The sequence below is a fragment of the Heliangelus exortis genome, chromosome 9 (assembly GCF_036169615.1).
Source record: "Heliangelus exortis chromosome 9, bHelExo1.hap1, whole genome shotgun sequence".
NCBI lineage: Eukaryota > Metazoa > Chordata > Aves > Apodiformes > Trochilidae > Heliangelus > Heliangelus exortis.
The window spans coordinates 11,709,832-11,722,885 of NC_092430.1; the positions used below are offsets into that span (position 1 = coordinate 11,709,832).

Consider the following 13,054-nt stretch of genomic DNA (forward strand, 5'->3'; position numbering starts at 1 on the left):
CGTTTGGCTCATTTAGGCCCCAAGTAAACATGGTGAAATAATGACCAGCTGCAAACAGGGATAACATTCACAACAGTGATTTAGTCCAGAATGTGCACTGAAATCATACTGCAAATTATTTGCAGCAGTTCAAGCGTTACTCATCTCATAGTGAAAATTCTTTAAAAGGTCTGGGTCAAGTTTTAGGGTAGCTGATTGTACACTCTGATATTTTAGTGCTTGCATAGCAAAACTCTTCCATGGTATTAAGTGTAGATACAGTAAATGGCTTGCTTTTCAGAAAACTATGTACAGAATGTATTTTCACTGCAATAAACAAAGATGAGTCAAAGTCTTTAGATTGTTTTTTCAGCCAGCTAAAGAGTCTGGTGCAAATGTTGAACTTGATTTTTTTTTTTTAATTGCTTGAAAGGATCTAAGTTTACATTGACAGAAAAAAAAATCTCATCTGGAAGGATTCCATTGTATACATTTTCACTCCTCTATGTGTCTCTGCTTGTGTATGTACATAATGATTGGTTTTCTTTACCAAGGAAAAGAAGACACAGTGCTTCACCCAGCCCCTCTCGCAGCAGTGGCAGCAGGCGAGCAAAATCCCCATCACCAAAATCGGAACGTTCAGAGCGCTCTGAGCGCTCCCACAAAGAGAGTTCACGTTCTCGGTCGTCACATAAAGATTCTCCCAGAGATGTCAGTAAAAAAGCCAAAAGGTAAGCTGGTATCTTCTGTATTTCTGCTGGCAGGAAAGTTAAGCATATAGGTGTGTTTTGGTTAGGGACTTTTTATTTGTGTGTTTTTTAGCAGAGCGTATTTGATACACCATTGTTTTCTCTCATAATGGATTATACTGCGTGTTCCTGGTTTGTATCTTTGACACTTGGTGTCTGAAATGTGAACGGCCTCCTGCCTTGAGACCTCAAGACTGTAGGCTATCTTCTTATAGTTTTAAACCAACACATCTTGCTGCTTTATTAGATTTTTATTTTCAAAGGACTTAGCCTCCTGTAGTCCATAGAACTTCCAGAATTACAGTGAGCATGCAGTTTTTCACTGAGGATTTTCTTACATGAAGCTTCTTTCCCATGGCTTGCTGATTTAATGGAAAGGTCTAAATTAGATACTACTGAAGTGTTTTTGTTCCTGAAGGCAGGTATTGCCTAATTTCTAGACTGACACAAATTTATTATTATCTTGTTAACATTAAAATTGGGGTAAGATTATTGTATTGAAGAATTTTGAGCTACAGAAATAGAAGTTTAGCTTCGACTTTTCTTAGAGGTGTAGAATATCTTACTGATGGAAGATTTCTCTGGCATGCAGAGGAAAATTCCTTTGATGCTGTTGAAAGAATCATAGTACATATTTACAGTAATCAAATTCTTCTGCTGTGAGTTAGGAACTCAAGTAGAACTCAAGTATTTGAGGTTTTCTTCAAAGTTTGTAAAATGATCCTTGAATTTAGATTGTTATCAGATTAATGTATTAGGTGTGGGTGAGATGGCAAGAATTTTATTCAGCGTAGATTCTTTTTCTGTAGGATTACATCACAAGCTGAACATGTCTGAGAATGCTAAGTATTTTTGCATAATACAATTCAGTATAATTTTTGATTTAGTTTTTCTTCTATATAGACATAGGCTGATATTAGTACAAGAACCAAGGTAGTTGAGGTGTATGTGGGAGGTTTTGAATTCCTTTTGTTAATTTTAGAAGGACATGTTAAGTGGTGTTATTTTTCTTGTAGACCCTAAGCACTGAAGTTAAGCCCAAAATATATTTAGAACCTTTTAATGCAAAAAGTTACCTTTATATTAAAAGCAAGATACCTTCCTGTTAGTTTCCCCTTCATAGAAAAAAATATTTTGTGCCTTGTTTAGCTCAATAAATGAATGCCAAATAACTAATAAAAATTGGCATTATCAGCTGGTACACAACTTTTTTTGTTTGTTTGTTTTGCAGGTCACCATCTGGCTCCAGGACACCCAAAAGATCAAGAAGATCACGCTCTAGATCCCCTAAAAAGTCAGGGAAAAAATCCAGGTCTCAGTCCCGTTCTCCTCACAGATCTCACAAGAAGTCAAAGAAAAGCAAACACTGACAATGTTAATATTTTTTATGATGCTGTCACTTACTGGAAATGCGGTTTTGTTTTTGTGCCTGAACAGTCTGTTAAAAAAAAGCAAAAAAGCATTCCTGATTATTTTTTTTTGTGAATGCACGTGTATACTCATGAGTACCGCATCTGTAGACCTGTCATTGTTTTATATTGTACAAAATACCTTCATTGTGACTATTTCCCAAATGAAACATTTTTGTGTTTAGAAGTTTCATCAGAAATGTGTGTAACTGATCTGCTGGCAGTAGTGATATTTTGTTTTAGAATGTTGTGACATAGCAGAAATAACTCAAATGTTCCCCCTTTTTGTAGCTTTGACAGTTTGAATTAGATTTCAAATAAAATCTGAACAGAAAATTAAGATGTTGTTTTCTTGCCCCAATGGTCATACAGATCTCTACAGGAATTCATAGTTTGTTTGGAAGTACTGTGTATTTCAGACATACTGTGGTGCTTGGATCTTTCAGTTACAGTGATAGCTCTGTTCCTGTTTTCACTAGTTTGGCTATCCAGATAAAAACACCTTTTGAATCCAGTTGATGGGCTTTCTTTCCTACCGAGACATTTTACTGTAAGAGCAGCTGAACAGTCTGGTACCCACTGTGATGAGCTTTACAAGTAAACCTTTGCTTTTTATTTCTCCATTTTAGTTGCAGGTGATACTTGTGACACTAGAGTAATGTTTTTGGGGTTTTTTTTGCAAAAGAGCCGCTGCAGAGATACATCATACATACGTGTATGTATAGCATATATATATGATGTATCAATAACAAGCCATATTTATGGCATGCATGGAGAACAATAAAAAGCCTGAAGCTGTATGACTTCTTCCTTAAATATAGGTGCAGTAATTGCAACCTACAGTAGACTGTTTTCTAAAACTGATTTTAAGGACAGCTTTTACATTATTTTATTGATTTTATTCCTCTGTTGTAGCAATTCTTCAAAATGGAAAAAAAACCCCCACACCATTTTATTATGTATTTATTAATATTTTGGAATCAAGAGGCTGTTCAACTTTGGTTTTTTAAAGTTAGGCTTTTCCTTTTCCAAACCTCTCTTGTGTTTTAGGCACTGATGTGGCTTTAAATCACTTCACCTTTGTCTCTTAACATGCATCCTTTCTCTGGTTTTGGGGGGGAAGGGGTGAGAAGTGGGTAGGGTTCAATGTTTATACTTGGAGGTGTGGGGAGATCGTAATAAAAACATAAAATTAAAAGGGATCTGGCCTCCTGTGAACTGTTTCTAAAAGCAAAAGCTTTACTTAACTACAGGCACAGAGTGCTGGACGATGGCCTGCTATTATATTTGCTTATCTGCAGGTTTTACATTGTTGGTATTCTGTAAATGTGCTGGGAAAATCTTAGGTTACAATTACATGTATATAGCATAAGAAGCAACACTTTCAGAAGCAGGATCTAAAATGTCATTTGAAAACTTGTGTATTTAATTAACAAAAAAAGATTCTCATGTTTAATTGTTGCAGGTTTGAGAATTAAGTGAAGAATTGTCTTTGCTAATGAGAACTGAGAGATGATCTGGAATCCTGAAAATATGCAGAATGCATGTGTACTGTAAAGACTTTCTTAGAATAAGTATCAAATAGTTACAATAATAATGAGAATACACCTTATATCTGTTTATATTACATTATAAAGAATGTTTTAGAAATATGGAGAGTTTATTTTTTATATTTTTCTTTCACCCTGTAACCTAAGGTGTGGCAGATGTACAGATTTTGGTAGCTAAACTCTTAGAAACTAAACTATTTTTTTTCTTCTTAAATGCTGTATATTCACCCGTGGCACAGACCTAGATAAAGCTTTCTGGAGGAAAAAAGTAGGTATGAAAATCAGTTGAGGACAGGAAGAACCTGAACTTTACAATAGGAAGATCATCACTTTAAATCTGATTAACTTCTTTACTTCTATCTTGTAGCTGTTTATAAATGGAAGAGTGATAAATTACTATGTTCTAGGTGAAATGAGACTAAAGATAGTTTGCCACAGGAATATTGTGTCTTCAAAATCAATTGTGTATTTTATTTAATAGTTAAGAAACCTCAGGGCAGAAATCACTTGGCAATATAGGTTAGCCATACTTTTCAGTAATTAATTTTGATTTCAGCTTTTATAAAATTCTCATCAGTGAATACAAAAGGTTCAAGCCAAATATTTGGAGAGCTAAAGCACCACACCCATAGACCTAATTTGTAAAAGCTTTCTTATGCTGTACTTTTTCAGAAGCTTGATTCCCTAAGTACCATTCGTATACCTCTTGCTCTTTGCTTCATATCATGGGCTTTAGAAAAGCTGTTTTGTACCTAATGGTCTTAAGAGGAATTAAGAATCTCTATACAGAGCTGGATACCTGCTTTTTGCCCTGTTGAAAAGAACATATTTTCATCCTACTTACATTTTCAAATTTTTTTCTTCCCCTCTTTTATAAATTGTTTCTAGCTTTGCTTTTCTGCAAAGAAAAGGGTAGGGGAGGCAGCATCTGATAACAATACTTAAGACTGAAAATTAAGTTGCTTTTGGAGTTATTTTTCCTTCGGTCATGTTGCAGTGACAAAGTATAGTGTCAGTGTGCCATTACAGTGTGACTTGTGTTTCTGCAGCTTTTTGGGGTGAAATGGTGAGAAAGTCATGCTTGGTATAGGGTTATTTAAAGGTTGATCCTGGGATTCAGAAGGTAGCATTGAGATGAATCCGTGTGAAGGAAGTTCTGACCTGAGGAGGTACAAGGCAGTGTTGCCAGAGTGCTGCAGGTTTTTGTGACTGGGCAGGAGGAGCGATCCCACCCTCCTCTTCACACCCCCAGCCAGTCAGCACCCTTTGCTTTGGGCATAAGAGGATAAGGGGTTCTCTGTCCTCTCCTGCTCTGCCTTATGGATGTTGTCCAATGTAAATATCAGAATATTCATGCTTTAGACTTTGGGTTTATCCAAGGCAGAGTGGAGGCTGCTATAGCTGAGAAACCCCCTGCAGCCTGAGAGCCACTGGTGAGGCCATCTCAGAATGGAAGGGATGTGGGACATTCCCAGGTATGTACTGGAGACTGTGATACAGTTTGGTGAATCTTACCCAGCACTCTCCATAGGACATTCAGATACTTACTTGAAGGCCTTCTAGGTTGCAAGTTCATCTCTCTTTTCTGAAGCAGTCCTGACCTCTGTTAGTCTCTGTAAGCTTTAGACTCTCCTGCTGTGAGCATGTGGGCCCTGTCTCAGTGGAGAAAAGCTACTTAGTTTCATACAGTCTCCTTCTGACAATTAAAGTCTTTTCTTACCGGTTTTACAGAAGTGTTTATATTTGAACTGCCTTTTTTAAACTCGGTGATTTCCTTTAGCTTCTGCACAGCAGCTGCTTATACCTTTTGTAATACTGTTTGAACAAGTATTGGTTTCTGAAAGTCAGTGTCAGGTTATTTGTGCACCAGACACAGTGCATATGTTCTTCCCCTGCTTCCTCCTTGGAGGTTTTGAAGTGTAAGAATAAACCACTTATGAAAAAAGGGTATTAAAATATGTTTTCCAGAGCATATTTTTAGAACTGTAACTTTCATTAACATGAGTTCCTCTGTCCCAGTGACACTGAATGTACTGCTTTCTGCATTTACAAATCAACTTCTGTACTAAGATAGCAGCTCTACCTAAGCACGTGTGAATGCTTTAAAGTTGCTGGTTTATTGTATTAATTGTATTTTTTTCTGTATGTAGAACTATTCCCATGCTTTTTCAATAATGAACTTACAATTATCCCTGCCATTGGGATAGCTTTAAGATGTACTGGTTTTCTTTAATAAATTTCCGAGGCAGACTTTAAAGCTGCAACAGTGTACAAATTATACCAGATCTTCACTCTGCCATGAGTACTGCCCGCAATGTCTAGGTTATGGAGCAGTAAAATGGGAAATCCAGTTTTACCTGTAGGGGGTTCTTGATCATCAGTATTTGAAATGTGTTCTTGGCATGTTGGAAAGAAAATAATGCTGTCTCTGAACTGTTGACTGCAAGAAGAAGGTATCTTGAACAATTTCCTGTAATATGACTTAAAATCTAGAATCTTATGATGGGCAAAGCAAGATGGGCCAAAAATGGCACATCTGGCCTGAGGATCTTGGATGACTTGAGGTGGATTGCATGGGGGTTTTTCCTCCACAGGCATCTACAGTCCTTTGGTGAAATTAATGCTTTTCATAAATAAGAATTAGAAGCATTGTTGTATTTCTGCAGGTGGGTTAAGGTCTGAACTTTGTATCTAGTTTTAGGTTGCTGGATTGCTGTACTTCCATACACATGCGACGTTTCCCAGCTGTTGTGGATCTACACTGAGCAGTTACATAAGGATACAGAAATTTGGCTGCCTTGAGGTAAAGGCAGTTTTGAAAGATATTTGGATTGCTGCTTTTTTAGTAAAGTATGGTCTACTTTCTATCATTTTATTTGTTGCAAAATCTAGATTTTAGTGCAGTTTTGAAGGTCCTACAAGAGAACTGATTACAGCTGAAGACAGCAGCAGTGGGATAATCTCAAAGAGAATTTTATAGTTCTTATAAAATCAGCTCATCAGTATAATGAGATTTATCAAATTACAAACTTGATATCAGCAGTCAAATCCTGGAAATGATCTTGGAGTTTTCTGAATAAGGCTGTAGAGTTCATGAACTTGTATTTTATTAGAACAGTTCATTGTAGTATTTAAAAATACCTTCTGGTTCCCATTGCTGCATGAGCTACTGCAATACTTAGGATATACCCCTGATTCATTCTGCTGCTGTAACTGCACAGGAAGTTTTCATGGGTGAGCCACTTGTCACTTCTGATGTCTCATCTTTTCCAGGAACATTTTACTGTGTAACTCTGCTGTAAGCTCTTTGTAGTTATTTAAAGAGGAAGTGGTGGTTTCACATGAACTTTTTTTGTCTTACTTGCTTTTGATTTTGTATTTCATGCAGAAAATTTTCCAAATGACATGGCGACAATAAAATTGTCAGTTTGTCAAAATGGTTTTATTTTTAACCTAGAAAAGAGTGATGTCTGTGTATATTAAGGGCAGTTCCTTGGCCTCACCAGCTCTTCTGCTGGTTGACACTGATTCTGCCAGTGTTGTCAAACTGTAATTGCTGTTGCTGTTCCACTGTCAACAGTGACCTCTGCTTCTCAGAAGCTCATTAACGAGGCCTGGGCTGTTCATTGTGTAGCTGCTTGTATAATCCTCTCTTGAATGAAGAGAACCTCCCCCTTGGAACTGCTGCTCAGAATCTGAAATGACAAGCAGCTTTTCAACACCTAAAACTGTTCTCAGGAGCATCAGGCTGAGGAGGTAGAGGCTGTGTCCTGCCACAGAGGGAGACTGTAATGGCTAGGCCAGTGTCACAACACATTGCTGCTGTAGGGTGCAGATCCAGGTCTTGTTACTGTCTTCCCTGTGCCTCCTGTTCTCCTTTCTGTGCTCTCTGCCCTGTGAGTTGCCAGTTCACTTCATGAAGGAGAGCCATTTTTTTTTTATTTTTTTTTTTAATTTACTTGCTTGACTTTCTGCTGGCTTAGTGAGCTGAATTGGCTCAGTGCAGGGAACAACGGTGGACATTGAGCAGGATGGTCCTCATTTTTGGTAAGAGGAACCAGTAAGTTGTAATATGCAACTTCATCCAGTGTTTCAATATGGAAAGTGTATTTTGATAAGATGGGTGGAATTGATGCTCCGCTCTGTATCCTGCACACCTTAGTCTGGTTGTGTACTCCTGCCACTTTACATCAACGGCTTTAGCACTTGTTTAATTACTTTCCTTGTGGAAAGGTAGGATGATCACAGGGTAGGCAGGTGTATGGGAGGAAGGAAATGCAGAACTGGGGCCATCTCTCTTAGCAGCAGTGAGCTGTTCACACTGGTTGTGCTCCTTGTCTCCCCTTTTCTCCAGTGACGCTCAAACCCATCAGTCAAAACTGAATGAAACAAATGTCTCCGAGATAATTTAGTTCCCTCAAGATCTGAGGAAGAGATTTAGACGTCCCTGCAAGATGGCAAAGGCTGAAAAATAAACTCTTGATGACATTAGAGCCCAGAAGATTAATTTGGGGGTGAGATGCCAAGTCCCAGTTACCAACAATCCTCACTAAGAGCTCAGTTAAGAAACACATTAAGTTGTGATGTTCCTGGACCTATTTGCTCTAGTTTTATTCTTATTAAAGTCTTGTCTGGACTGCAAAACTTCCTGTAGCTTCTTGTCTTGAATACAGACTATCAGTTTTATTCTTCAAGACCTTGTTAAGTCCTTGTTTGTGAGCAAACGTAGAATTTGATTCCAGTTCTTGGGCTTCTAAGACTGGACCTATAGGTCTGAGACTTTGTTCATTAGAACTTGTGTATAGCAAGTATGTATGTAGAAAGGTAAGCATGGAAAAAGTGGAAGCAAGAAAATTCTGAGTAACAGGTCTGAGAAATTCTTCATGAGAAGATTTAACCTAGCAGAATAGGTTGATTATGTATGACAGACTGTTCTGGGTATATAATTTAGCTGGCGTGGGAAGAGGAGGGTTGAATCCATGCATGCAATTTGGATTTGTTCAAGATAGATCAGGGAATTAATTTGTACTCAGGCTTCAACTTCATTGCTAGTTATTACTAGCAATGAAGATCATCATTGAAGCCATTGTTGGAGGTAGAAGCCAGTTTGATGTTTCAGGAATGATTTAGACAGATGCTTTCACCTGCTGGATACTGTGACAGCCAACACCGTGCTGTTGTGAACAGAGGTCAGAGACTGGAGATTAACCCTCTGAACTTAAGGCACAGAGGTTTTTATTACATCTGATCCTGGTCATTTCAGCATAAAATCTGCATCTCTTGGGTTGTTGGTGGCTTTTCTTTTTCCTGGAATTTTAGCTTATTTTCTTTGCATTATGTGGAAAATAACTGCCTGCTGATTAACTGAATGGAGAATATTGCCTTGGGCAAAGTCTGGGAAAGAACTGGCTATAAAATTTAAGAGATGAGGCTGGGATTGAAATTTGGCCATTGTATGAATTGAGAAGCTGTGGATTCTTGTCCTCTGTTTTATAGAGGGTAACTACACTAGATAATTAAAATAAAGAAAAGTTTACAATAAAGCTTGATTTCTAGGCAGTTAGGTTTCACCAGGGGTGCTCATCTTTCATGGCAGTCTGTAGGAAGTCCTCATTGTGAAATGGAGTGGAAATATGATAATGTTACAGATAAAGAGTCCATTTTTCTCAAATTCTGAAGGTTTTCAAGAATTATTAGTCAATTATTTATGTTACCCACTGAGTTTTCAAGAGCTGCAACTGATTAATTTTAAGATCTTTCCTGGACAGTAATTTGTAGCATGTTGTGTGTCAGTTACGTGAGAAACACTGAATTCTCAGTCTCTTTTATCCTGAGCTCTGGATTTGAATTTTAAGACAAGGACTGGGGACTCTCCTCCCTAGGATTGTAATCTGTGCAATCTGTAGTCCAGTGAGGACCTATTGTTTTGCTCTATCATCTGAATTCTTAGATCCAAAGGAATGCTGTTGTGTGGCTTCTACAGCCAGCTGTCCTCAGGGAGGCAAGAGGTGAGGGAGACCCCAGCATCCTGCAGCACAGCAGAGTGTGTGGCACTGGAGCCTGGGCAGAACCCCCTGGAATGGGACCATGCTGGTTGCTTCTGGGGCACAGCTTCTGCACACGTAGTTCAGAAGGAACATTTAAGATAAAATGTGTGAGAAACCAGATTACTGAAACCTGATTGCATGGCTGCTGAAGACTTCAATGTTACTGAAAACAAAGTGTCTTTCAAGGGAAATCAGGTGCTGCTGCTGCATGACACTTTTTATAAGCTCTTAGCAGTTATGCACAGTACCAAAAGGAAGGGTGCAAAATATCAACATCCCTAAATTTAAAGGCTATTTTGCATTTTTTTCTCTCCTATTCCTAGTGGTGATGCCAAAATACAGACTTAAACAAATTCTTAGATCTCCAAGTTTGGGCAGCTACTCAATTTCAAATAAATTTTATTCACACTTTGTGACCTTTAGGTTGCATGCTACTTTTAAGAACCTCACTTTTGAGCAGTGTTTGAAGAATTCAAATCCTGAAGAAATAGGGCTAGATATGGGAGTTTTTAATCAACACCCAGATCTTACCACACGCTAGGTGTATAACAGCATAAGCCTCCATCTTTCATCCAAAAATAATTCACTTTGAAAAATAACATCTTCTGATATTTGACTTCAGGAAAAACCTTGTGCCCACTCCATCCTTGTGAACATGAGAACAGCAGGTCTTGCAACTTAAAAAAAAAACAAAAAACTGAGGAAGTGTTCTGGTAAGGATCAAAGCCTTTGCAGCCCCATTGTTTAAACAGAGAGATGTTAGGGGGGGAATCTGGAGAAATCCTGGCTGCGGTGGTATTACTTTGAGGAGCAAAAAAATAATTCAACTAGTCAGGATTTGAGGTTTTTAAATATTACATGTAAAAATAGTGTGATTTACTAAATATAGAATATTAAACTGTAACAAAGTATGTAACTATTAAATGCAAAAAACCTAGTTGGTTTATTTTCCCCCTCATAGCTTAAATTGGGGAATTCTAATCACAGTTACTTAGCCTTCACTTTACCTGCAGAGCCAGGGGTAAAGATAGTCACCTTATTTGTATCTGAGGGATGGCTGGGCTGTAGTGTGTAACTAACTGCACAGGGAAATATGCAATCTTTTCTGCTCTATCAAAGAAAACAAAATGTAATGCTTAAAGAGTTAAGCTGGACTAGAAATAATTGTTTGGGGGTGTTATAACAGGTGAATATCTTTACTTCTTTTGGAACATAAAACAGCTATACAACAGCTGAAAGAAGTTTTTTTGCTCCCTGTAGTCTCTGTCCTTTATTGTATTAGTGCTGCAGTACAATATTGGTGGCGGATACTGTTTTGTGAACTATGGTGTCTCAGTACTACTGTTACTTAACATTTAATGCAACCTAATTGATGCTATTACAGAGCATTCCAAAATTAAAAATAAACATTTCTGCTTTAGCTGGTTGAAGGTCACTTCATATTTAGTAAGCATGTAAACCACATAAACATTTGATCCATACATTCATGAAAGGTATATAAGCAGAAGTCCTTTTGTATGTCAAGAACTCAAGGATTACTACTAAAGAATAAAATAACTGCGAGCAATTTTTTGCTGCAAGGAGCTTCAGAGGTATATCCTTTTTCATTATATACTTTGAAGAGTTGCAAGTAAATTATTTTAAGCTAATTTTTAAAAAAAACTAATTGTTCCTAAACTTTGCATTTATTTTTGCTACTATATACAATTTTTTTTAAATTTTTTTTTCTTTAAATTATGCAGAGTGTAGCTTTAAATGCTTCCTCTGGAGTGCTGTAGGTAAGAAATGGCTTTCCCTCTCCTGTCACTGATGAAATAGGAACTTGTCTCAAGTATTTAATGTTTGGTTTAATTCTACTACTAACATGATAACTTCTATATGAAAAGTCAAAGTAACATTTTAATACTGCCACCGGAGTCTCTGGCAGCTTGTGAAAACTTCCCTGACTTGTCTCCTGAGGTGTTTGATTGCTGCACCTCCTGCAGGACAGGGTGTGGGTGGCAGCAGTGCCTCTCAGAGCCTCCCTCGCACTGCTACCCCACCCTGCTACCCTTCATGGCTCAGAGGACTGGGCAGGGAAGACTGGAAGTCACCCTTCACTCTGGGGTTGGAATGGGCTTGTAAGTTTTGTTCGTTTGTTTGTTTTTGTAGAGGCAGCTTGGCTGTTAATTTCCCTGTAGAGAATCTAGGAGAAGTACAGAAAGCCTTTTGATAAGGGCTATAAAGATTGCTTACACGTCTAGCTCCTTCATCCTACTGTACTGAGTTCTTCCCTTTTTTAAATAGACTGCTAGCAGGACACATACCAGATGAATCTGTGTTTTATCCACTCTGTGAGTGGCCAACTGTGTGCTGTACTGTTGGATCAGTGCCATTCAGAAGATAAATATTCCAGCAAAAACTTGTCAGTCTCATCGGGCTGCACCCCCTCATTGTGGAGGGATCTGTCTGAGCCAGGTGCAGCCCTCCAGCAGCTGAACCCTACTTCTTGCCCTGCAGAGGTGGGCTGTGTGTATCCTTTGAGTTGTGGAGAATTCCGTGTGAACGGCTGTGAGGATGCGAGAGCTTCTGGGTGAGGAAAGCAATGGAAAGAAGAGAGTCACCAAATGCTTCTGTAACTCATGATCACCTCTCTGCATGCTTGGATATCCATCAGGGGAAGCTCTGAGAAAATGCTTTGACATAACAAAGTCACTGGGCATTACTGAAGCCCAGCAGCATCAGAAGTCTGTGGCCCCCTAAGTGAGCCATCCACACTGGGGTCCCTTGGTGCCATTCTTGGGTGTGTTCTGGAGTTGTGTGTCCATACTGCTGGAGCTGCACCACTGATTATGTTGTACTTCATTCACCACTGTGGCTATAAAGCATAGAAGTGATGAAAATCCTCTTATAGTCCATGATAACTGCTCTGGGATGGTGAGTTTCCGGGTACATCACTGGCTGGCTGCAGAATTGGGTGTCCTGGGCAGAGACACAGCTTCTGCTCTTGGGTCTCACCGAATAAATGGGGGGGCGGTGGAGTGGGGTGGAAGGGGTGAGCCCGGGCCGTGGGGCTGGGACAGATTTCTTGTGGTTTGCCTCCGGCAGGAACCTCGGAATGGCTCAGAGTAACGGGGCTGCTCGGGCTCGCTGAGGACTGTGGTGGGGCAGCACAACGTCCCAGAGGCGGGTTCATCAACCTAGGGGGGTCAGCTCAGGGGACTCAACAGGCACGAAAACCTGGGAAAGTGACCACGTAGCTGGAGTGGTTATAAAAACATTTTTAAGAACTGACAGAAGGGAATTTCCGTCTCAGCTATAGCAGGAAGATACGGTTCGGG

At 39.0% G+C, this 13,054-nt stretch overlaps 1 protein-coding gene across 9 annotated transcripts in view; it reads left to right on the top strand.

The window, feature by feature from the left end:
- Window positions 1–2,477, top strand: part of U2SURP (U2 snRNP associated SURP domain containing) — a 50,828-nt gene extending 48,351 nt beyond the window's left edge. For all 9 annotated transcript variants that reach the window (XM_071752162.1, XM_071752160.1, XM_071752161.1 and 6 more), the window contains 2 exons: window positions 534–710; window positions 1,960–2,477. In XM_071752162.1, the coding sequence (XP_071608263.1) occupies window positions 534–710; window positions 1,960–2,098 (316 nt within the window). In that variant the 3' untranslated portion in view covers window positions 2,099–2,477. The remainder of the gene's footprint in view (window positions 1–533; window positions 711–1,959) is intronic.
- The last annotated feature ends 10,577 nt before the right edge of the window (window positions 2,478–13,054 follow it).